Consider the following 25,215-nt stretch of genomic DNA (forward strand, 5'->3'; position numbering starts at 1 on the left):
GTGGCCAGAGATGAGGACGTGTGGTCAGAGATAAGGACGTATGATCAGAGATGAGGACATATGAAGACGTGTGGTCAGAAATGAGGACGTGTGGTCAGAGATGAGGACATATGAGGACGTGTGGTCAGAGATGAGGACGTTTGGTCAGAGATGAGGACGTGTGGTCAGAGATGAGGACGTATGGTCAGAGATGAGGACGTATGGTCAGAGATGAGGACGTGTGGTCAGAGATAAGGACGTATGGTCAGAGATGAGGACATATGAGGACGTGTGGTCAGAAATGAGGACGTGTGGTCAGAGATAAGGACGTATGATCAGAGATGAGGACATATGAAGACGTGTGGTCAGAAATGAGGACGTGTGGTCAGAGATGAGGACGTGTGGTCAGAGATGAAGACGTGTGGTCTGAGATGAGGACGTATGGTCAGAGATGAGGACATATGAGGACGTGTGGTCAGAGATGAGGACGTGTGGTCAGAGATAAGGACGTGTGGTCAGAGATAAGGACGTATGGTCAGAGATGAGGACGTGTGGTCAGAGATGAGGACGTATGGTCAGAGATGAGGACGTGTGGTCAGAGATAAGGACGTATGGTCAGAGATGAGGACGTATGAGGACGTGTGGTCAGAGATGAGGACGTGTGGTCAGAGATGAGGACGTGTGGTCAGAGATGAGGACGTATGAGGACGTGTGGTCAGAGATGAGGACGTATGGTCAGAGATGAGGACGTATGAGGACGTGTGGTCAGAGATGAGGACGTGTGGTCAGAGATGAGGACGTATGGTCAGAGATGAGGACGTGTGGTCAGAGATGAGGACGTGTGGTCAGAGATAAGGACGTATGGTCAGAGATGAGGACATATGAGGACGTGTGGTCAGAGATGAGGACGTGTGGTCAGAGATGAGGACGTGTGGTCAGAGATGAGGACGTATGGTCAGAGATGAGGACGTGTGGTCAGAGATGAGGACGTATGGTCAGAGATGAGGACGTGTGGTCAGAGATGAGGACGTGTGGTCAGAGATAAGGACGTATGGTCAGAGATGAGGACATATGAGGACGTGTGGTCAGAGATGAGGACGTGTGGTCAGAGATGAGGACGTGTGGTCAGAGATGAGGACGTATGGTCAGAGATGAGGACGTGTGGTCAGAGATGAGGACGTGTGGTCAGAGATGAGGACGTATGGTCAGAGATGAGGACGTGTGGTCAGAGATGAGGACGTGTGGTCAGAAATAAGGACGTATGGTCAGAGATGAGGACGTGTGGTCAGAGATGAGGATGTGTGGTCAGAGATGAGGACGTATGGTCAGAGATGAGGACGTGTGGTCAGAGATGAGGACGTATGGTCAGAGATGAGGACGTGTGGTCAGAGATGAGGACGTGTGGTCAGAGATGAGGACGTATGGTCAGAGATGAGGACGTGTGGTCAGAGATGAGGACGTGTGGTCAGAGATAAGGACGTGTGGTCAGAGATAAGGACGTATGGTCAGAGATGAGGACGTGTGGTCAGAGATGAGGACGTATGGTCAGAGATGAGGACGTGTGGTCAGAGATAAGGACGTATGGTCAGAGATGAGGACGTATGAGGACGTGTGGTCAGAGATGAGGACGTGTGGTCAGAGATGAGGACGTGTGGTCAGAGATGAGGACGTATGAGGACGTGTGGTCAGAGATGAGGACGTATGGTCAGAGATGAGGACATATGAGGACGTGTGGTCAGAGATGAGGACGTATGGTCAGAGATGAGGACGTATGGTCAGAGATGAGGACGTATGAGGACGTGTGGTCAGAGATGAGGACGTGTGGTCAGAGATGAGGACGTATGGTCAGAGATGAGGACGTGTGGTCAGAGATGAGGACGTGTGGTCAGAGATAAGGACGTATGGTCAGAGATGAGGACATATGAGGACGTGTGGTCAGAGATGAGGACGTGTGGTCAGAGATGAGGACGTGTGGTCAGAGATGAGGACGTATGGTCAGAGATGAGGACGTGTGGTCAGAGATGAGGACGTATGGTCAGAGATGAGGACGTGTGGTCAGAGATGAGGACGTGTGGTCAGAGATAAGGACGTATGGTCAGAGATGAGGACATATGAGGACGTGTGGTCAGAGATGAGGACGTATGGTCAGAGATGAGGACGTGTGGTCAGAGATGAGGACGTGTGGTCAGAGATAAGGACGTATGGTCAGAGATGAGGACGTGTGGTCAGAGATGAGGATGTGTGGTCAGAGATGAGGACGTATGGTCAGAGATGAGGACGTGTGGTCAGAGATGAGGACGTATGGTCAGAGATGAGGACGTGTGGTCAGAGATGAGGACGTGTGGTCAGAGATGAGGACGTATGGTCAGAGATGAGGACGTGTGGTCAGAGATGAGGACGTGTGGTCAGAGATGAGGACGTATGGTCAGAGATGAGGACATATGAGGACGTGTGGTCAGAGATGAGGACGTTTGGTCAGAGATGAGGACGTGTGGTCAGAGATGAGGACGTATGGTCAGAGATGAGGACGTATGGTCAGAGATGAGGACGTGTGGTCAGAGATAAGGACGTATGGTCAGAGATGAGGACATATGAGGACGTGTGGTCAGAAATGAGGACGTGTGGTCAGAGATGAGGACGTGTGGTCAGAGATAAGGACGTGTGGTCAGAGATAAGGACGTATGGTCAGAGATGAGGACGTGTGGTCAGAGATGAGGACGTATGGTCAGAGATGAGGACGTATGAGGACGTGTGGTCAGAGATGAGGACGTGTGGTCAGAGATGAGGACGTATGGTCAGAGATGAGGACGTGTGGTCAGAGATGAGGACGTATGAGGACGTGTGGTCAGAGATGAGGACGTATGGTCAGAGATGAGGACATATGAGGACGTGTGGTCAGAGATGAGGACGTATGGTCAGAGATGAGGACGTATGGTCAGAGATGAGGACGTATGAGGACGTGTGGTCAGAGATGAGGACGTGTGGTCAGAGATGAGGACGTATGGTCAGAGATAAGGACGTATGGTCAGAGATGAGGACATATGAGGACGTGTGGTCAGAGATGAGGACGTGTGGTCAGAGATGAGGACGTGTGGTCAGAGATGAGGACGTATGGTCAGAGATGAGGACGTGTGGTCAGAGATGAGGACGTATGGTCAGAGATGAGGACGTGTGGTCAGAGATGAGGACGTGTGGTCAGAGATAAGGACGTATGGTCAGAGATGAGGACATATGAGGACGTGTGGTCAGAGATGAGGACGTGTGGTCAGAGATGAGGACGTGTGGTCAGAGATAAGGACGTATGGTCAGAGATGAGGACGTATGGTCAGAGATGAGGACGTGTGGTCAGAGATGAGGACGTGTGGTCAGAGATGAGGACGTATGGTCAGAGATGAGGACGTGTGGTCAGAGATGAGGACGTATGGTCAGAGATGAGGACGTGTGGTCAGAGATGAGGACGAGTGGTCAGAGATGAGGACGTATGGTCAGAGATGAGGACGTGTGGTCAGAGATGAGGACGTGTGGTCAGAGATGAGGACGTATGGTCAGAGATGAGGACATATGAGGACGTGTGGTCAGAGATGAGGACGTGTGGTCAGAGATGAGGACGTGTGGTCAGAGATGAAGACGTGTGGTCTGAGATGAGGACGTATGGTCAGAGATGAGGACATATGAGGACGTGTGGTCAGAGATGAGGACGTGTGGTCAGAGATAAGGACGTGTGGTCAGAGATAAGGACGTATGGTCAGAGATGAGGACGTATGGTCAGAGATCAGGACGTGTGGTCAGAGATAAGGACATATGGTCAGAGATGAGGACATATGAGGACGTGTGGTCAGAGATGAGGACGTGTGGTCAGAGATGAGGACGTATGGTCAGAGATGAGGACATATGAGGACGTGTGGTCAGAGATGAGGACGTGTGGTCAGAGATAAGGACGTGTGGTCAGAGATAAGGACGTATGGTCAGAGATGAGGACGTGTGGTCAGAGATGAGGACGTATGGTCAGAGATGAGGACGTATGGTCAGAGATGAGGACGTGTGGTCAGAGATGAGGACGTATGGTCAGAGATGAGGACGTGTGGTCAGAGATAAGGACGTATGGTCAGAGATGAAGACATATGAGGACGTGTGGTCAGAGATGAGGACGTTTGGTCAGAGATGAGGACGTGTGGTCAGAGATGAGGACGTATGGTCAGAGATGAGGACGTATGGTCAGAGATGAGGACGTGTGGTCAGAGATAAGGACGTATGGTCAGAGATGAGGACATATGAGGACGTGTGGTCAGAAATGAGGACGTGTGGCCAGAGATGAGGACGTGTGGTCAGAGATAAGGACGTATGATCAGAGATGAGGACATATGAAGACGTGTGGTCAGAAATGAGGACGTGTGGTCAGAGATGAGGACGTGTGGTCAGAGATGAAGACGTGTGGTCTGAGATGAGGACGTATGGTCAGAGATGAGGACATATGAGGACGTGTGGTCAGAGATGAGGACGTGTGGTCAGAGATAAGGACGTGTGGTCAGAGATAAGGACGTATGGTCAGAGATGAGGACGTGTGGTCAGAGATGAGGACGTATGGTCAGAGATGAGGACGTGTGGTCAGAGATAAGGACGTATGGTCAGAGATGAGGACGTATGAGGACGTGTGGTCAGAGATGAGGACGTGTGGTCAGAGATGAGGACGTATGGTCAGAGATGAGGACGTGTGGTCAGAGATGAGGACGTATGAGGACGTGTGGTCAGAGATGAGGACGTATGGTCAGAGATGAGGACGTGTGGTCAGAGATGAGGACGTGTGGTCAGAGATAAGGACGTATGGTCAGAGATGAGGACATATGAGGACGTGTGGTCAGAGATGAGGACGTGTGGTCAGAGATGAGGACGTATGGTCAGAGATGAGGACGTGTGGTCAGAGATGAGGACGTATGGTCAGAGATGAGGACGTGTGGTCAGAGATGAGGACGTGTGGTCAGAGATGAGGACATATGAGGACGTGTGGTCAGAGATGAGGACGTGTGGTCAGAGATGAGGACGTGTGGTCAGAGATGAGGACGTATGGTCAGAGATGAGGACGTGTGGTCAGAGATAAGGACGTATGGTCAGAGATGAGGACGTGTGGTCAGAGATGAGGACGTGTGGTCAGAGATGAGGACGTATGGTCAGAGATGAGGACGTGTGGTCAGAGATGAGGACGTATGGTCAGAGATGAGGACGTGTGGTCAGAGATGAGGACGTGTGGTCAGAGATAAGGACGTATGGTCAGAGATGAGGACGTGTGGTCAGAGATGAGGACGTGTGGTCAGAGATGAGGACGTGTGGTCAGAGATGAGGACGTATGGTCAGAGATGAGGACGTGTGGTCAGAGATGAGGACGTGTGGTCAGAGATGAGGACATATGAGGACGTGTGGTCAGAGATGAGGACGTTTGGTCAGAGATGAGGACGTGTGGTCAGAGATTAGGACGTATGGTCAGAGATGAGGACGTATGGTCAGAGATGAGGACGTGTGGTCAGAGATAAGGACGTATGGTCAGAGATGAGGACATATGAGGACGTGTGGTCAGAAATGAGGACGTGTGGTCAGAGATAAGGACGTATGATCAGAGATGAGGACATATGAAGACGTGTGGTCAGAAATGAGGACGTGTGGTCAGAGATGAGGACGTGTGGTCAGAGATGAAGACGTGTGGTCTGAGATGAGGACGTATGGTCAGAGATGAGGACATATGAGGACGTGTGGTCAGAGATGAGGACGTGTGGTCAGAGATAAGGACGTGTGGTCAGAGATAAGGACGTATGGTCAGAGATAAGGACGTGTGGTCAGAGATAATGACGTATGGTCAGAGATGAGGACGTATGAGGACGTGTGGTCAGAGATGAGGACGTGTGGTCAGAGATGAGGACGTATGGTCAGAGATGAGGACGTGTGGTCAGAGATGAGGACGTATGAGGACGTGTGGTCAGAGATGAGGACGTATGGTCAGAGATGAGGACGTATGAGGACGTGTGGTCAGAGATGAGGACGTGTGGTCAGAGATGAGGACGTATGGTCAGAGATGAGGACGTGTGGTCAGAGATGAGGACGTATGGTCAGAGATGAGGACGTGTGGTCAGAGATGAGGACGTGTGGTCAGAGATAAGGACGTATGGTCAGAGATGAGGACATATGAGGACGTGTGGTCAGAGATGAGGACGTGTGGTCAGAGATGAGGACGTGTGGTCAGAGATGAGGACGTATGGTCAGAGATGAGGACGTGTGGTCAGAGATGAGGACGTGTGGTCAGAGATGAGGACGTATGGTCAGAGATGAGGACGTGTGGTCAGAGATGAGGACGTGTGGTCAGAAATAAGGACGTATGGTCAGAGATGAGGACGTGTGGTCAGAGATGAGGATGTGTGGTCAGAGATGAGGACGTATGGTCAGAGATGAGGACGTGTGGTCAGAGATGAGGACGTATGGTCAGAGATGAGGACGTGTGGTCAGAGATGAGGACGTGTGGTCAGAGATGAGGACGTATGGTCAGAGATGAGGACGTGTGGTCAGAGATGAGGACGTGTGGTCAGAGATAAGGACGTGTGGTCAGAGATAAGGACGTATGGTCAGAGATGAGGACGTGTGGTCAGAGATGAGGACGTATGGTCAGAGATGAGGACGTGTGGTCAGAGATAAGGACGTATGGTCAGAGATGAGGACGTATGAGGACGTGTGGTCAGAGATGAGGACGTGTGGTCAGAGATGAGGACGTGTGGTCAGAGATGAGGACGTATGAGGACGTGTGGTCAGAGATGAGGACGTATGGTCAGAGATGAGGACATATGAGGACGTGTGGTCAGAGATGAGGACGTATGGTCAGAGATGAGGACGTATGGTCAGAGATGAGGACGTATGAGGACGTGTGGTCAGAGATGAGGACGTGTGGTCAGAGATGAGGACGTATGGTCAGAGATGAGGACGTGTGGTCAGAGATGAGGACGTGTGGTCAGAGATAAGGACGTATGGTCAGAGATGAGGACATATGAGGACGTGTGGTCAGAGATGAGGACGTGTGGTCAGAGATGAGGACGTGTGGTCAGAGATGAGGACGTATGGTCAGAGATGAGGACGTGTGGTCAGAGATGAGGACGTGTGGTCAGAGATGAGGACGTATGGTCAGAGATGAGGACGTGTGGTCAGAGATGAGGACGTATGAGGACGTGTGGTCAGAGATGAGGACGTATGGTCAGAGATGAGGACGTATGAGGACGTGTGGTCAGAGATGAGGACGTGTGGTCAGAGATGAGGACGTATGGTCAGAGATGAGGACGTGTGGTCAGAGATGAGGACGTGTGGTCAGAGATAAGGACGTATGGTCAGAGATGAGGACATATGAGGACGTGTGGTCAGAGATGAGGACGTGTGGTCAGAGATGAGGACGTGTGGTCAGAGATGAGGACGTGTGGTCAGAGATGAGGACGTATGGTCAGAGATGAGGACGTGTGGTCAGAGATGAGGACGTATGGTCAGAGATGAGGACGTGTGGTCAGAGATGAGGACGTGTGGTCAGAGATAAGGACGTATGGTCAGAGATGAGGACATATGAGGACGTGTGGTCAGAGATGAGGACGTGTGGTCAGAGATGAGGACGTGTGGTCAGAGATGAGGACGTATGGTCAGAGATGAGGACGTGTGGTCAGAGATGAGGACGTGTGGTCAGAGATGAGGACGTGTGGTCAGAGATGAGGACGTATGGTCAGAGATGAGGACGTGTGGTCAGAGATGAGGACGTGTGGTCAGAAATAAGGACGTATGGTCAGAGATGAGGACGTGTGGTCAGAGATGAGGATGTGTGGTCAGAGATGAGGACGTATGGTCAGAGATGAGGACGTGTGGTCAGAGATGAGGACGTATGGTCAGAGATGAGGACGTGTGGTCAGAGATGAGGACGTGTGGTCAGAGATGAGGACGTATGGTCAGAGATGAGGACGTGTGGTCAGAGATGAGGACGTGTGGTCAGAGATAAGGACGTGTGGTCAGAGATAAGGACGTATGGTCAGAGATGAGGACGTGTGGTCAGAGATGAGGACGTATGGTCAGAGATGAGGACGTGTGGTCAGAGATAAGGACGTATGGTCAGAGATGAGGACGTATGAGGACGTGTGGTCAGAGATGAGGACGTGTGGTCAGAGATGAGGACGTGTGGTCAGAGATGAGGACGTATGAGGACGTGTGGTCAGAGATGAGGACGTATGGTCAGAGATGAGGACATATGAGGACGTGTGGTCAGAGATGAGGACGTATGGTCAGAGATGAGGACGTATGGTCAGAGATGAGGACGTATGAGGACGTGTGGTCAGAGATGAGGACGTGTGGTCAGAGATGAGGACGTATGGTCAGAGATGAGGACGTGTGGTCAGAGATGAGGACGTGTGGTCAGAGATAAGGACGTATGGTCAGAGATGAGGACATATGAGGACGTGTGGTCAGAGATGAGGACGTGTGGTCAGAGATGAGGACGTGTGGTCAGAGATGAGGACGTATGGTCAGAGATGAGGACGTGTGGTCAGAGATGAGGACGTATGGTCAGAGATGAGGACGTGTGGTCAGAGATGAGGACGTGTGGTCAGAGATAAGGACGTATGGTCAGAGATGAGGACATATGAGGACGTGTTGTCAGAGATGAGGACGTATGGTCAGAGATGAGGACGTGTGGTCAGAGATGAGGACGTGTGGTCAGAGATGAGGACGTGTGGTCAGAGATAAGGACGTATGGTCAGAGATGAGGACGTGTGGTCAGAGATGAGGATGTGTGGTCAGAGATGAGGACGTATGGTCAGAGATGAGGACGTGTGGTCAGAGATGAGGACGTGTGGTCAGAGATGAGGACGTATGGTCAGAGATGAGGACGTGTGGTCAGAGATGAGGACGTGTGGTCAGAGATGAGGACGTATGGTCAGAGATGAGGACGTGTGGTCAGAGATGAGGACGTGTGGTCAGAAATAAGGACGTATGGTCAGAGATGAGGACGTGTGGTCAGAGATGAGGATGTGTGGTCAGAGATGAGGACGTATGGTCAGAGATGAGGACGTATGGTCAGAGATGAGGACGTATGGTCAGAGATGAGGACGTGTGGTCAGAGATGAGGACGTGTGGTCAGAGATGAGGACGTATGGTCAGAGATGAGGACGTGTGGTCAGAGATAAGGACGTGTGGTCAGAGATAAGGACGTATGGTCAGAGATGAGGACGTGTGGTCAGAGATGAGGACGTATGGTCAGAGATGAGGACGTGTGGTCAGAGATAAGGACGTATGGTCAGAGATGAGGACGTATGAGGACGTGTGGTCAGAGATGAGGACGTGTGGTCAGAGATGAGGACGTGTGGTCAGAGATGAGGACGTATGAGGACGTGTGGTCAGAGATGAGGACGTATGGTCAGAGATGAGGACATATGAGGACGTGTGGTCAGAGATGAGGACGTATGGTCAGAGATGAGGACGTATGGTCAGAGATGAGGACGTATGAGGACGTGTGGTCAGAGATGAGGACGTGTGGTCAGAGATGAGGACGTATGGTCAGAGATGAGGACGTGTGGTCAGAGATGAGGACGTGTGGTCAGAGATAAGGACGTATGGTCAGAGATGAGGACATATGAGGACGTGTGGTCAGAGATGAGGACGTGTGGTCAGAGATGAGGACGTGTGGTCAGAGATGAGGACGTATGGTCAGAGATGAGGACGTGTGGTCAGAGATGAGGACGTATGGTCAGAGATGAGGACGTGTGGTCAGAGATGAGGACGTGTGGTCAGAGATGAGGACGTGTGGTCAGAGATAAGGACGTGTGGTCAGAGATAAGGACGTATGGTCAGAGATGAGGACGTGTGGTCAGAGATGAGGACGTATGGTCAGAGATGAGGACGTATGAGGACGTTTGGTCAGAGATGAGGACGTGTGGTCAGAGATGAGGACGTATGGTCAGAGATGAGGACGTGTGGTCAGAGATGAGGACGTATGAGGACGTGTGGTCAGAGATGAGGACGTATGGTCAGAGATGAGGACATATGAGGACGTGTGGTCAGAGATGAGGACGTATGGTCAGAGATGAGGACGTATGGTCAGAGATGAGGACGTATGAGGACGTGTGGTCAGAGATGAGGACGTGTGGTCAGAGATGAGGACGTATGGTCAGAGATAAGGACGTATGGTCAGAGATGAGGACATATGAGGACGTGTGGTCAGAGATGAGGACGTGTGGTCAGAGATGAGGACGTGTGGTCAGAGATGAGGACGTATGGTCAGAGATGAGGACGTGTGGTCAGAGATGAGGACGTATGGTCAGAGATGAGGACGTGTGGTCAGAGATGAGGACGTGTGGTCAGAGATAAGGACGTATGGTCAGAGATGAGGACATATGAGGACGTGTGGTCAGAGATGAGGACGTGTGGTCAGAGATGAGGACGTGTGGTCAGAGATAAGGACGTATGGTCAGAGATGAGGACGTATGGTCAGAGATGAGGACGTGTGGTCAGAGATGAGGACGTGTGGTCAGAGATGAGGACGTATGGTCAGAGATGAGGACGTATGGTCAGAGATGAGGACGTGTGGTCAGAGATGAGGACGTGTGGTCAGAGATGAGGACGTATGGTCAGAGATGAGGACGTGTGGTCAGAGATGAGGACGTGTGGTCAGAGATGAGGACGTATGGTCAGAGATGAGGACATATGAGGACGTGTGGTCAGAGATGAGGACGTGTGGTCAGAGATGAGGACGTGTGGTCAGAGATGAAGACGTGTGGTCTGAGATGAGGACGTATGGTCAGAGATGAGGACATATGAGGACGTGTGGTCAGAGATGAGGACGTGTGGTCAGAGATAAGGACATGTGGTCAGAGATAAGGACGTATGGTCAGAGATGAGGACGTATGGTCAGAGATCAGGACGTGTGGTCAGAGATAAGGACGTATGGTCAGAGATGAGGACGTGTGGTCAGAGATAAGGACGTATGAGGACGTGTGGTCAGAGATGAGGACGTATGGTCAGAGATAAGGACGTATGGTCAGAGATGAGGACATATGAGGACGTGTGGTCAGAGATGAGGACGTGTGGTCAGAGATGAAGACGTGTGGTCTGAGATGAGGACGTATGGTCAGAGATGAGGACATATGAGGACGTGTGGTCAGAGATGAGGACGTGTGGTCAGAGATAAGGACGTGTGGTCAGAGATAAGGACGTATGGTCAGAGATGAGGACGTGTGGTCAGAGATGAGGACGTATGGTCAGAGATGAGGACGTATGGTCAGAGATGAGGACGTGTGGTCAGAGATAAGGACGTATGGTCAGAGATAAGGACGTATGGTCAGAGATGAGGACATATGAGGACGTGTGGTCAGAGATGAGGACGTGTGGTCAGAGATGAGGACGTATGGTCAGAGATGAGGACGTGTGGTCAGAGATAAGGACGTATGGTCAGAGATGAAGACATATGAGGACGTGTGGTCAGAGATGAGGACGTTTGGTCAGAGATGAGGACGTGTGGTCAGAGATGAGGACGTATGGTCAGAGATGAGGACGTATGGTCAGAGATGAGGACGTGTGGTCAGAGATAAGGACGTATGGTCAGAGATGAGGACATATGAGGACGTGTGGTCAGAAATGAGGACGTGTGGCCAGAGATGAGGACGTGTGGTCAGAGATAAGGACGTATGATCAGAGATGAGGACATATGAAGACGTGTGGTCAGAAATGAGGACGTGTGGTCAGAGATGAGGACGTGTGGTCAGAGATGAAGACGTGTGGTCTGAGATGAGGACGTATGGTCAGAGATGAGGACATATGAGGACGTGTGGTCAGAGATGAGGACGTGTGGTCAGAGATAAGGACGTGTGGTCAGAGATAAGGACGTATGGTCAGAGATGAGGACGTGTGGTCAGAGATGAGGACGTATGGTCAGAGATGAGGACGTGTGGTCAGAGATAAGGACGTATGGTCAGAGATGAGGACGTATGAGGACGTGTGGTCAGAGATGAGGACGTGTGGTCAGAGATGAGGACGTATGGTCAGAGATGAGGACGTGTGGTCAGAGATGAGGACGTATGAGGACGTGTGGTCAGAGATGAGGACGTATGGTCAGAGATGAGGACGTGTGGTCAGAGATGAGGACGTGTGGTCAGAGATAAGGACGTATGGTCAGAGATGAGGACATATGAGGACGTGTGGTCAGAGATGAGGACGTGTGGTCAGAGATGAGGACGTATGGTCAGAGATGAGGACGTGTGGTCAGAGATGAGGACGTATGGTCAGAGATGAGGACGTGTGGTCAGAGATGAGGACGTGTGGTCAGAGATAAGGACGTATGGTCAGAGATGAGGACATATGAGGACGTGTGGTCAGAGATGAGGACGTGTGGTCAGAGATGAGGACGTGTGGTCAGAGATGAGGACGTATGGTCAGAGATGAGGACGTGTGGTCAGAGATGAGGACGTGTGGTCAGAGATGAGGACGTATGGTCAGAGATGAGGACGTGTGGTCAGAGATGAGGACGTGTGGTCAGAGATAAGGACGTATGGTCAGAGATGAGGACGTGTGGTCAGAGATGAGGACGTGTGGTCAGAGATGAGGACGTGTGGTCAGAGATGAGGACGTATGGTCAGAGATGAGGACGTGTGGTCAGAGATGAGGACGTGTGGTCAGAGATGAGGACATATGAGGACGTGTGGTCAGAGATGAGGACGTTTGGTCAGAGATGAGGACGTGTGGTCAGAGATGAGGACGTATGGTCAGAGATGAGGACGTATGGTCAGAGATGAGGACGTGTGGTCAGAGATAAGGACGTATGGTCAGAGATGAGGACATATGAGGACGTGTGGTCAGAAATGAGGACGTGTGGTCAGAGATAAGGACGTATGATCAGAGATGAGGACATATGAAGACGTGTGGTCAGAAATGAGGACGTGTGGTCAGAGATGAGGACGTGTGGTCAGAGATGAAGACGTGTGGTCTGAGATGAGGACGTATGGTCAGAGATGAGGACATATGAGGACGTGTGGTCAGAGATGAGGACGTGTGGTCAGAGATAAGGACGTGTGGTCAGAGATAAGGACGTATGGTCAGAGATGAGGACGTGTGGTCAGAGATGAGGACGTATGGTCAGAGATGAGGACGTGTGGTCAGAGATAAGGACGTATGGTCAGAGATGAGGACGTATGAGGACGTGTGGTCAGAGATGAGGACGTGTGGTCAGAGATGAGGACGTATGGTCAGAGATGAGGACGTGTGGTCAGAGATGAGGACGTATGAGGACGTGTGGTCAGAGATGAGGACGTATGGTCAGAGATGAGGACGTATGAGGACGTGTGGTCAGAGATGAGGACGTGTGGTCAGAGATGAGGACGTATGGTCAGAGATGAGGACGTGTGGTCAGAGATGAGGACGTGTGGTCAGAGATAAGGACGTATGGTCAGAGATGAGGACATATGAGGACGTGTGGTCAGAGATGAGGACGTGTGGTCAGAGATGAGGACGTGTGGTCAGAGATGAGGACGTATGGTCAGAGATGAGGACGTGTGGTCAGAGATGAGGACGTATGGTCAGAGATGAGGACGTGTGGTCAGAGATGAGGACGTGTGGTCAGAGATAAGGACGTATGGTCAGAGATGAGGACATATGAGGACGTGTGGTCAGAGATGAGGACGTGTGGTCAGAGATGAGGACGTGTGGTCAGAGATGAGGACGTATGGTCAGAGATGAGGACGTGTGGTCAGAGATGAGGACGTGTGGTCAGAGATGAGGACGTGTGGTCAGAGATGAGGACGTATGGTCAGAGATGAGGACGTGTGGTCAGAGATGAGGACGTGTGGTCAGAAATAAGGACGTATGGTCAGAGATGAGGACGTGTGGTCAGAGATGAGGATGTGTGGTCAGAGATGAGGACGTATGGTCAGAGATGAGGACGTGTGGTCAGAGATGAGGACGTATGGTCAGAGATGAGGACGTGTGGTCAGAGATGAGGACGTATGGTCAGAGATGAGGACGTGTGGTCAGAGATGAGGACGTGTGGTCAGAGATGAGGACGTATGGTCAGAGATGAGGACGTGTGGTCAGAGATGAGGACGTGTGGTCAGAGATGAGGACGTGTGGTCAGAGATGAGGACGTATGGTCAGAGATGAGGACGTGTGGTCAGAGATGAGGACGTGTGGTCAGAAATAAGGACGTATGGTCAGAGATGAGGACGTGTGGTCAGAGATGAGGACGTGTGGTCAGAGATGAGGACGTGTGGTCAGAGATGAGGACGTATGGTCAGAGATGAGGACGTGTGGTCAGAGATGAGGACGTGTGGTCAGAGATAAGGACGTATGGTCAGAGATGAGGACATATGAGGACGTGTGGTCAGAGATGAGGACGTGTGGTCAGAGATGAGGACGTATGGTCAGAGATGAGGACGTGTGGTCAGAGATGAGGACGTATGGTCAGAGATGAGGACGTGTGGTCAGAGATGAGGACGTGTGGTCAGAGATAAGGACGTATGGTCAGAGATGAGGACATATGAGGACGTGTGGTCAGAGATGAGGACGTGTGGTCAGAGATGAGGACGTGTGGTCAGAGATGAGGACGTATGGTCAGAGATGAGGACGTGTGGTCAGAGATGAGGACGTGTGGTCAGAGATGAGGACGTGTGGTCAGAAATAAGGACGTATGGTCAGAGATGAGGACGTGTGGTCAGAGATGAGGATGTGTGGTCAGAGATGAGGACGTATGGTCAGAGATGAGGACGTGTGGTCAGAGATGAGGACGTATGGTCAGAGATGAGGACGTGTGGTCAGAGATGAGGACGTATGGTCAGAGATGAGGACGTGTGGTCAGAGATGAGGACGTGTGGTCAGAGATAAGGACGTGTGGTCAGAGATAAGGACGTATGGTCAGAGATGAGGACGTGTGGTCAGAGATGAGGACGTATGGTCAGAGATGAGGACGTGTGGTCAGAGATAAGGACGTATGGTCAGAGATGAGGACGTATGAGGACGTGTGGTCAGAGATGAGGACGTGTGGTCAGAGATGAGGACGTGTGGTCAGAGATGAGGACGTATGAGGACGTGTGGTCAGAGATGAGGACGTATGGTCAGAGATGAGGACATATGAGGACGTGTGGTCAGAGATGAGGACGTATGGTCAGAGATGAGGACGTATGGTCAGAGATGAGGACGTATGAGGACGTGTGGTCAGAGATGAGGACGTGTGGTCAGAGATGAGGACGTATGGTCAGAGATGAGGACGTGTGGTCAGAGATGAGGACGTGTGGTCAGAGATAAGGACGTATGGTCAGAGATGAGGACATATGAGGACGTGTGGTCAGAGATGAGGACGTGTGGTCAGAGATGAGGACGTGTGGTCAGAGATGAGGACGTATGGTCAGAGATGAGGACGTGTGGTCAGAGATGAGGACGTATGGTCAGAGATGAGGACGTGTGGTCAGAGATGAGGACGTGTGGTCAGAGATAAGGACGTATGGTCAGAGATGAGGACATATGAGGACGTGTGGTCAGAGATGAGGACGTGTGGTCAGAGATGAGGACGTGTGGTCAGAGATGAGGACGTATGGTCAGAGATGAGGACGTGTGGTCAGAGATGAGGACGTGTGGTCAGAGATGAGGACGTATGGTCAGTTACTCAGAGACAACTGGGGGAGGGGCTTATGATTATTTCTCATTAGCCTGCGACGAAAGGCCTGTCTGACCCTGTCTGACCCTGTGTGGCTGGTCAGTCAAAGACACGTCTCCGCTCTGAGTGTCCCACAGGACGACGTTACAAATGAAGAGTTGCGCAGCAGCAGCTTCTGTGGAATTGAAAAAAGGTTTGGGGAGTTTGTGACTGAACAGGACATGACGCTGCTTCACTGCAGCTGGAGCAGTTTTACAGAAACGCTCTGAGTCATGAACGTTAACACGAACCGACTGAGGTCAAGGATGAGTGACCCCCAGTGACCTCTTCCCTTAGACCTCAGTATCACTCTTCACATTAGTGTCACATGTGACACGCCCCCTGGAGGACGCTCTCACGTGACACACCCCCTGGAGGACACGCTCATGTGACACGCCCCCTGGAGGACACGCTCAGGTGACACGCCCCCTGGAGGACGCTCTCACATGTGACACGCCCCCTGGAGGATGCTCTAATGTGACACGCCCCCTGGAGGACGCTCACATGTGACACGCCCCCTGGAGGACGCTCTCACATGTGACTTGCCCCCTGGAGGACGCTCACATGTGACACGCCCCCTGGAGGACGCTCTCACATGTGACACGCCCCCTGGAGGACGCTCTCACGTGACACGCCCCCTGGAGGACACGCTCATGTGACACGCACCCTGGAGGACGCTCTCACATGTGACACGCCCCCTGGAGGACGCTCACATGTGACACGCCCCCTGGAGGACGCTCATGTGACACGCCCCCTGGAGGACGCTCATGTGACACGCCCCCTGGAGGACGCTCTCACATGTGACACGCCCCCTGGAGGACGCTCATATGTGACACGCCCCCTGGAGGACGCTCATATGTGACACGCCCCCTGGAGGACGCTCTCACATGTGACACGCCCCCCGGAGGACACGCTCATGTGACACGCCCCCTGGAGGAAGCTCTAATGTGACACACCCCCTGAGGACGCTCATATGTGACACGCCCCCTGGAGGACGCTCTCACATGTGACACGCCCCCCGGAGGACACGCTCATGTGACACGCCCCCTGGAGGACGCTCATGTGACACGCCCCCTGGAGGACGCTCTCACATGTGACACGCCCCCTGGAGGACGCTCATATGTGACACGCCCCCTGGAGGACGCTCATATGTGACACGCCCCCTGGAGGACGCTCTCACATGTGACACGCCCCCTGGAGGACGCTCTCATGTGACACGCCCCCTGGAGGACGCTCATATGTGACACGCCCCCTGGAGGACGCTCTCACATGTGACACGCCCCCTGGAGGACACGCTCATGTGACACGCCCCCTGGAGGACGCTCTCACATGTGACACGCCCCCTGGAGGACACGCTCATGTGACACGCCCCCTGGAGGACGCTCTCACATGTGACACGCCCCCTGGAGGACGCTCATATGTGACACGCCCCCTGGAGGACGCTCTCACATGTGACACGCCCCCTGGAGGACGCTCATATGTGACACGCCCCCTGGAGGACACGCTCATGTGACACGCCCCCTGGAGGACGCTCATATGTGACACGCCCCCTGGAGGACGCTCTCACATGTGACACGCCCCCTGGAGGACGCTCATATGTGACACGCCCCCTGGAGGACACGCTCATGTGACACGCCCCCTGGAGGACGCTCATATGTGACACGCCCCCTGGAGGACGCTCTCACGTGACACGCCCCCTGGAGGACGCTCACATGTGACACGCCCCCTGGAGGACGCTCATGTGACACGACCCCTGGAGGACGCTCTCACATGTGACACGCCCCCTGGAGGACGCTCTCACGTGACACGCCCCCTGGAGGACGCTCTCACGTGACACGCCCCCTGGAGGACGCTCACATGTGACACGCCCCCTGGAGGACGCTCTTACGTGACACGCCCCCTGGAGGACACGCTCACGTGACACGCCCCCTGGAGGACGCTCACATGTGACACGCCCCCTGGAGGACGCTCTCACATGTGACACGCCCCCTGGAGGACGCTCACATGTGACACGCCCCCTGGAGGACGCTCACATGTGACACGCCCCCTGGAGGACGCTCTCATGTGACACGCCCCCTGGAGGACGCTCACATGTGACAAACCCCCTGGAGGACACGCTCATGTGACACGCCCCCTGGAGGACGCTCACATGTGACACGCCCCCTGGAGGAAGCTCTCATGTGACACGCCCCCTGAGGACGCTCTCACATGTGACACGCCCCCTGGAGGACGCTCTCATGTGACACGCCCCCTGGAGGACGCTCTCATGTGACACGCCCCCTGGAGGACGCTCATATGTGACACGCCCCCTGGAGGACGCTCTCACATGTGACACGCCCCCCGGAGGACACGCTCATGTGACACGCCCCCTGGAGGAAGCTCTAATGTGACACACCCCCTGAGGACGCTCATATGTGACACGCCCCCTGGAGGACGCTCTCACATGTGACACGCCCCCCGGAGGACACGCTCATGTGACACGCCCCCTGGAGGACGCTCATGTGACACGCCCCCTGGAGGACGCTCTCACATGTGACACGCCCCCTGGAGGACGCTCATATGTGACACGCCCCCTGGAGGACGCTCATATGTGACACGCCCCCTGGAGGACGCTCTCACATGTGACACGCCCCCTGGAGGACGCTCTCATGTGACACGCCCCCTGGAGGACGCTCATATGTGACACGCCCCCTGGAGGACGCTCTCACATGTGACACGCCCCCTGGAGGACACGCTCATGTGACACGCCCCCTGGAGGACGCTCTCACATGTGACACGCCCCCTGGAGGACACGCTCATGTGACACGCCCCCTGGAGGACGCTCTCACATGTGACACGCCCCCTGGAGGATGCTCATATGTGACACGCCCCCTGGAGGACGCTCTCACATGTGACACGCCCCCTGGAGGACGCTCATATGTGACACGCCCCCTGGAGGACACGCTCATGTGACACGCCCCCTGGAGGACGCTCATATGTGACACGCCCCCTGGAGGACGCTCTCACATGTGACACGCCCCCTGGAGGACGCTCATATGTGACACGCCCCCTGGAGGACACGCTCATGTGACACGCCCCCTGGAGGACGCTCATATTTGACACGCCCCCTGGAGGACGCTCTCACATGTGACACGCCCCCTGGAGGACGCTCTCACGTGACACGCCCCCTGGAGGACGCTCACATGTGACACGCCCCCTGGAGGACGCTCATGTGACACGACCCCTGGAGGACGCTCTCACATGTGACACGCCCCCTCGAGGACGCTCTCACGTGACACGCCCCCTGGAGGACGCTCTCACGTGACACGCCCCCTGGAGGACGCTCACATGTGACACGCCCCCTGGAGGACGCTCTTACGTGACACGCCCCCTGGAGGACACGCTCACGTGACACGCCCCCTGGAGGACGCTCACATGTGACACGCCCCCTGGAGGACGCTCTCACATGTGACACGCCCCCTGGAGGACGCTCTCACGTGACACGCCCCCTGGAGGACGCTCACATGTGACACGCCCCCTGGAGGACGCTCACATGTGACACGCCCCCTGGAGGACGCTCTCATGTGACACGCCCCCTGGAGGACGCTCACATGTGACAAACCCCCTGGAGGACACGCTCATGTGACACGCCCCCTGGAGGACGCTCACATGTGACACGCCCCCTGGAGGAAGCTCTCATGTGACACGCCCCCTGAGGACGCTCTCACATGTGACACGCCCCCTGGAGGACGCTCTCATGTGACACGCCCCCTGGAGGACGCTCTCATGTGACACGCCCCCTGGAGGACGCTCTCATGTGACACGCCCCCTGGAGGACGCTCTCATGTTACACGCCCCCTGGAGGACGCTCACATGTGACACGCCCCCTGGAGGACGCTCTCATGTGACACGCCCCCTGGAGGAAGCTCTAATGTGACACACCCCCTGAGGACACGCTCATGTGACACGACCCTTGGAGGACGCTCTCATGTGACACGCCCCCTGGAGGACGCTCTCATGTGACATGCCCCCTGGAGGACGCTCACATGTGACACGCCCCCTGGAGGACGCTCTCACATTTGACACGACCCCTGGAGGACGCTCTCACATGTGACACGCCCCCTGGAGGACGCTCACATGTGACACGCCCCCTGGAGGACGCTCACATGTGACACGCCCCCTGGAGGACGCTCTCACATGTGACACGCCCCCTGGAGGACGCTCTCACGTGACACACCCCCTGGAGGACACGCTCATGTGACACGCCCCCTGGAGGACACGCTCAGGTGACACGCCCCCTGGAGGACGCTCTCACATGTGACACGCCCCCTGGAGGATGCTCTAATGTGACACGCCCCCTGGAGGACGCTCACATGTGACACGCCCCCTGGAGGACGCTCTCACATGTGACTTGCCCCCTGGAGGACGCTCACATGTGACACGCCCCCTGGAGGACGCTCTCACATGTGACACGCCCCCTGGAGGACGCTCTCACGTGACACGCCCCCTGGAGGACACGCTCATGTGACACGCCCCCTGGAGGACACGCTCATGTGACACGCCCCCTGGAGGACGCTCTCACATGTGACACGCCCCCTGGAGGACGCTCACATGTGACACGCCCCCTGGAGGACGCTCATGTGACACGCCCCCTGGAGGACGCTCACATGTGACACGCCCCCTGGAGGACGCTCATATGTGACACGCCCCCTGGAGGACGCTCATATGTGACACGCCCCCTGGAGGACGCTCTCACATGTGACACGCCCCCCGGAGGACACGCTCATGTGACACGCCCCCTGGAGGAAGCTCTAATGTGACACACCCCCTGGAGGAAGCTCTCATGTGACACGCCCCCTGAGGACGCTCTCACATGTGACACGCCCCCTGGAGGACGCTCTCATGTGACACGCCCCCTGGAGGACGCTCTCATGTGACACGCCCCCTGGAGGACGCTCTCATGTGACACGCCCCCTGGAGGACGCTCTCATGTGACACGCCCCCTGGAGGACGCTCACATGTGACACGCCCCCTGGAGGAAGCCCTCATGTGACACGCCCCCTGGAGGACGCTCTCATGTTACACGCCCCCTGGAGGACGCTCACATGTGACACGCCCCCTGGAGGACGCTCTCATGTGACACGCCCCCTGGAGGAAGCTCTAATGTGACACACCCCCTGAGGACACGCTCATGTGACACGACCCTTGGAGGACGCTCTCATGTGACACGCCCCCTGGAGGACGCTCACATGTGACACGCCCCCTGGAGGACGCTCTCATGTGACATGCCCCCTGGAGGACGCTCACATGTGACACGCCCCCTGGAGGACGCTCTCACTTGTGACACGCCCCCTGGAGGACGCTCTCATGTGACATGCCCCCTGGAGGACGCTCTCATGTGACACGACCCCTGGAGGACGCTCTCACATGTGACACGCCCCCTGGAGGACGCTCATATGTGACACGCCCCCTGGAGGATGCTCTAATGTGACACGCCCCCTGGAGGACGCTCTCACATGTGACACGCCCCCTGGAGGACACGCTCATGTGACACGCCGCCTGGAGGACGCTCTCATGTGACAGGACCCCTGGAGGACGCTCTCACATGTGACACGCCCCCTGGAGGACGCTCATATGTGACACGCCCCTTGGAGGATGCTCTAATGTGACACACCCCCTGAGGACGCTCTAACATGTGACACGCCCCCTGGAGGACGCTCTCATGTGACACGCCCCCTGGAGGACGCTCACATGTGACACGCCCCCTGGAGGACGCTCTCATGTTACACGCCCCCTGGAGGACACGCTCATGTGACACGCCCCCTGGAGGACGCTCTCATGTGACACGCCCCCTGAGGACGCTCTCACATGTGACACGCCCCCTGGAGGACGCTCTCATGTGACACGCCCCCTGGAGGACGCTCTCATGTGACACGCCCCCTGGAGGAAGCTCTAATGTGACACGCCCCCTGGAGGACGCTCTCATGTGACACGCCCCCTGGAGGACGCTCTCATGTGACACGCCCCCTGGAGGACGCTCTCATGTGACACGCCCCCTGGAGGAAGCTCTAATGTGACACGCCCCCTGGAGGACGCTCTCATGTGACACGCCCCCTGGAGGACACGCTCATGTGACACGACCCCTGGAGGACGCTCACATGTGACACGCCCCCTGGAGGACGCTCTCATGTGACACGCCCCCTGGAGGACGCTCATATGTGACACGCCCCCTGGAGGATGCTCTAATGTGACACGCCCCCTGGAGGACGCTCTCATGTGACACGCCCCCTGGAGGACGCTCACGTGATACGCCCCCTGGAGGACGCTCACATGCGACACGCCCCCTGGAGGACGCTCTCATGTGACACGCCCCCTGGAGGACGCTCACATGTGACAAACCCCCTGGAGGACGCTCTCTCATGTGACACGCCCCCTGGAGGACACGCTCATGTGACACGCCCCCTGGAGGACGCTCACATGTGACACGCCCCCTGGAGGACGCTCTCATGTGACACGCCCCCTGGAGTACGCTCTCATGTGACACGCCCCCTGGAGGACGCTCTCACGTGACACGCCCCCTGGAGGACGCTCTCATGTGACACGCCTCCTGGAGGACGCTCTCATGTGACACGCCCCCTGGAGGAAGCTCTAATGTGACACGCCCCCTGGAGGACGCTCTCATGTGACACGCCCCCTGGAGGACACGCTCATGTGACACGCCCCCTGGAGGACGCTCTCATGTGACACGCCCCCTGAGGACGCTCTCACATGTGACACGCCCCCTGGAGGACGCTCTCATGTGACACGCCCCCTGGAGGACGCTCTCATGTGACACGCCCCCTGGAGGAAGCTCTAATGTGACACGCCCCCTGGAGGACGCTCTCATGTGACACGCCCCCTGGAGGACACGCTCATGTGACACGACCCCTGGAGGACGCTCACATGTGACACGCCCCCTGGAGGACGCTCTCATGTGACACGCCCCCTGGAGGACGCTCATATGTGACACGCCCCCTGGAGGATGCTCTAATGTGACACGCCCCCTGGAGGACGCTCTCATGTGACACGCCCCCTGGAGGACGCTCACGTGATACGCCCCCTGGAGGACGCTCACATGCGACACGCCCCCTGGAGGACGCTCTCATGTGACACGCCCCCTGGAGGACGCTCACATGTGACAAACCCCCTGGAGGACGCTCTCTCATGTGACACGCCCCCTGGAGGACACGCTCATGTGACACGCCCCCTGGAGGACGCTCACATGTGACACGCCCCCTGGAGGACGCTCTCATGTGACACGCCCCCTGGAGTACGCTCTCATGTGACACGCCCCCTGGAGGACGCTCTCACGTGACACGCCCCCTGGAGGACGCTCTCATGTGACACGCCTCCTGGAGGACGCTCTCATGTGACACGCCCCCTGGAGGAAGCTCTAATGTGACACGCCCCCTGGAGGACGCTCTCATGTTACACGCCCCCTGGAGGACGCTCTCACATGTGACACGCCCCCTGGAGGACGCTCTCATGTGACACGCCCCCTGGAGGACACGCTCATGTGACACGCCCCCTGGAGGAAGCTCTAATGTGACACGCCCCCTGGAGGACGCTCTCATGTTACACGCCCCCTGGAGGACGCTCTCACATGTGACACGCCCCCTGGAGGACGCTCTCATGTGACACGCCCCCTGGAGGACACGCTCATGTGACACGCCCCCTGGAGGACGCTCTCATGTGACACGCCCCCTGGAGGACACGCTCATGTGACACGCCCCCTGGAGGACACGCTCATGTGACACGCACCCTGGAGGACGCTCTCATTTGACACGCCCCCTGGAGGAAGCTCTAATGTGACACACCCCCTGAGGACGCTCTCACATGTGACACGCCCCCTGGAGGACGCTCTCATGTGACACGCCCCCTGGAGGACACGCTCATGTGACACGCACCCTGGAGGACGCTCTCATTTGACACGCCCCCTGGAGGAAGCTCTAATGTGACACACCCCCTGAGGACGCTCTCACATGTGACACGCCCCCTGGAGGACGCTCTCATGTGACAGGCCCCCTGGAGGACGCTCATATGTGACACGCCCCCTGGAGGACGCTCTAATGTGACACGCCCCCTGGAGGCCGCTCTCACATGTGACACGCCCCCTGGAGGACACGCTCATGTGACACGCCCCCTGGAGGACGCTCTCACATGTGACACGCCCCCTGGAGGACGCTCTCATGTGACACGCCCCCTGGAGGACGCTCATATGTGACACGCCCCCTGGAGGACGCTCTAATGTGACACGCCCCCTGGAGGCCGCTCTCACATGTGACACGCCCCCTGGAGGACACGCTCATGTGACACGCCCCCTGGAGGACGCTCTCATGTGACACGCCCCCTGGAGGACGCTTTCATGTGACACGCCCCCTGGAGGACGCTCACGCCCCCTGGAGGACGCTCTCATGTGAACTCCTCCAGGTTTCTACTTTTTCCCTAAGAATTTTGGTAGTTTTTCCTGCAGAAGGAGGAGCTAAGGACAGGGGACACTGGGACATGTGTCTAAGGACATGGAACTCTGGGACATGTGTCTAAGGACATGGAACGCTGGGACATATGTCTAAGGACATGGAACGCTGGGACATATGTCCAAGGACATGGAACGCTGGGACATATGTCTAAGGACATGGAACGCTGGGACATATGTCTAAGGACATGGAACGCTGGGACATATGTCCAAGGACATGGAACGCTGGGACATATGTCTAAAGACATGGAACGCTGGGACATATGTCTAAGGACATGGAACGCTGGGACATATGTCTAAGGACATGGAACGCTGGGACATATGTCCAAGGACATGGAACGCTGGGACATATGTCTAAAGACATGGAACGCTGGGACATATGTCTAAGGACATGGAACGCTGGGACATATGTCTAAGGACATGGAACGCTGGGACATATGTCTAAGGACATGGAACGCTGGGACATATGTCTAAGGACATGGAACGCTGGGACATATGTCTAAGGACATGGAACGCTGGGACATATGTCTAAGGACATGGAACGCTGGGACAAGTCCCTATGAACATTAACATCCAGGTTGGCGGTGCAATCACAGCTGCCTCAGGTGGATATTGCCGTTGTGTCCTTGGGTCCTTGGGTCCTTGTGTCCTTGTGTCCTTGTGTCCTTGTGTCCTTGGGTCCTTGTGTCCTTGGGTCCTTGGGTCCTTGGGTCCTTGGGTCCTTGTGTCCTTGGGTCCTTGTGTCCTTGTGTCCTTGGGTCCTTGGGTCCTTGTGTCCTTGTGTCCTTGTAAAGCGCTTTTAGGGCCTTCAAGCTATAAATATGACCGTTTACCTTTTTGTTTTTTTTCAGAGTTCAGGGGCGGAGTCTGAGTGGGTGGAGGACCTGATGTGGTTCCACCAATCACGTGTCAGAGATGTGGAGTGGCTCACGGGTTTGGACTTTTACCAGGGCAGCTCTCGACCAATCACAGAGCTGCTGCAGATGAAGACCCGCCCCACGGCCGACATCCACCCAAAACTACAACAGCCGCCATTTTAGAATGAGGCGACGTGCAGCGCAGTATCGGG

At 55.6% G+C, this 25,215-nt stretch overlaps 1 protein-coding gene across 1 annotated transcript in view; it reads left to right on the forward strand.

Annotated features, from left to right (window-relative positions):
- LOC140362235 (venom phosphodiesterase CdcPDE) overlaps positions 1-25,215 on the forward strand; it is a 110,738-nt gene extending 85,523 nt beyond the window's left edge. Inside the window, exon 25 of the mRNA XM_072448329.1 lies at positions 24,998-25,215. Within this exon, the coding sequence (XP_072304430.1) occupies positions 24,998-25,186 (189 nt within the window). The 3' untranslated portion in view covers positions 25,187-25,215. The remainder of the gene's footprint in view (positions 1-24,997) is intronic.

This window comes from Eucyclogobius newberryi, unplaced genomic scaffold, assembly GCF_026437365.1.
Source record: "Eucyclogobius newberryi isolate DKJ021-1_F unplaced genomic scaffold, fEucNew1.0.hap1 SCAF_16, whole genome shotgun sequence".
In the NCBI taxonomy this organism is placed as follows: Eukaryota; Metazoa; Chordata; class Actinopteri; order Gobiiformes; family Gobiidae; genus Eucyclogobius; species Eucyclogobius newberryi.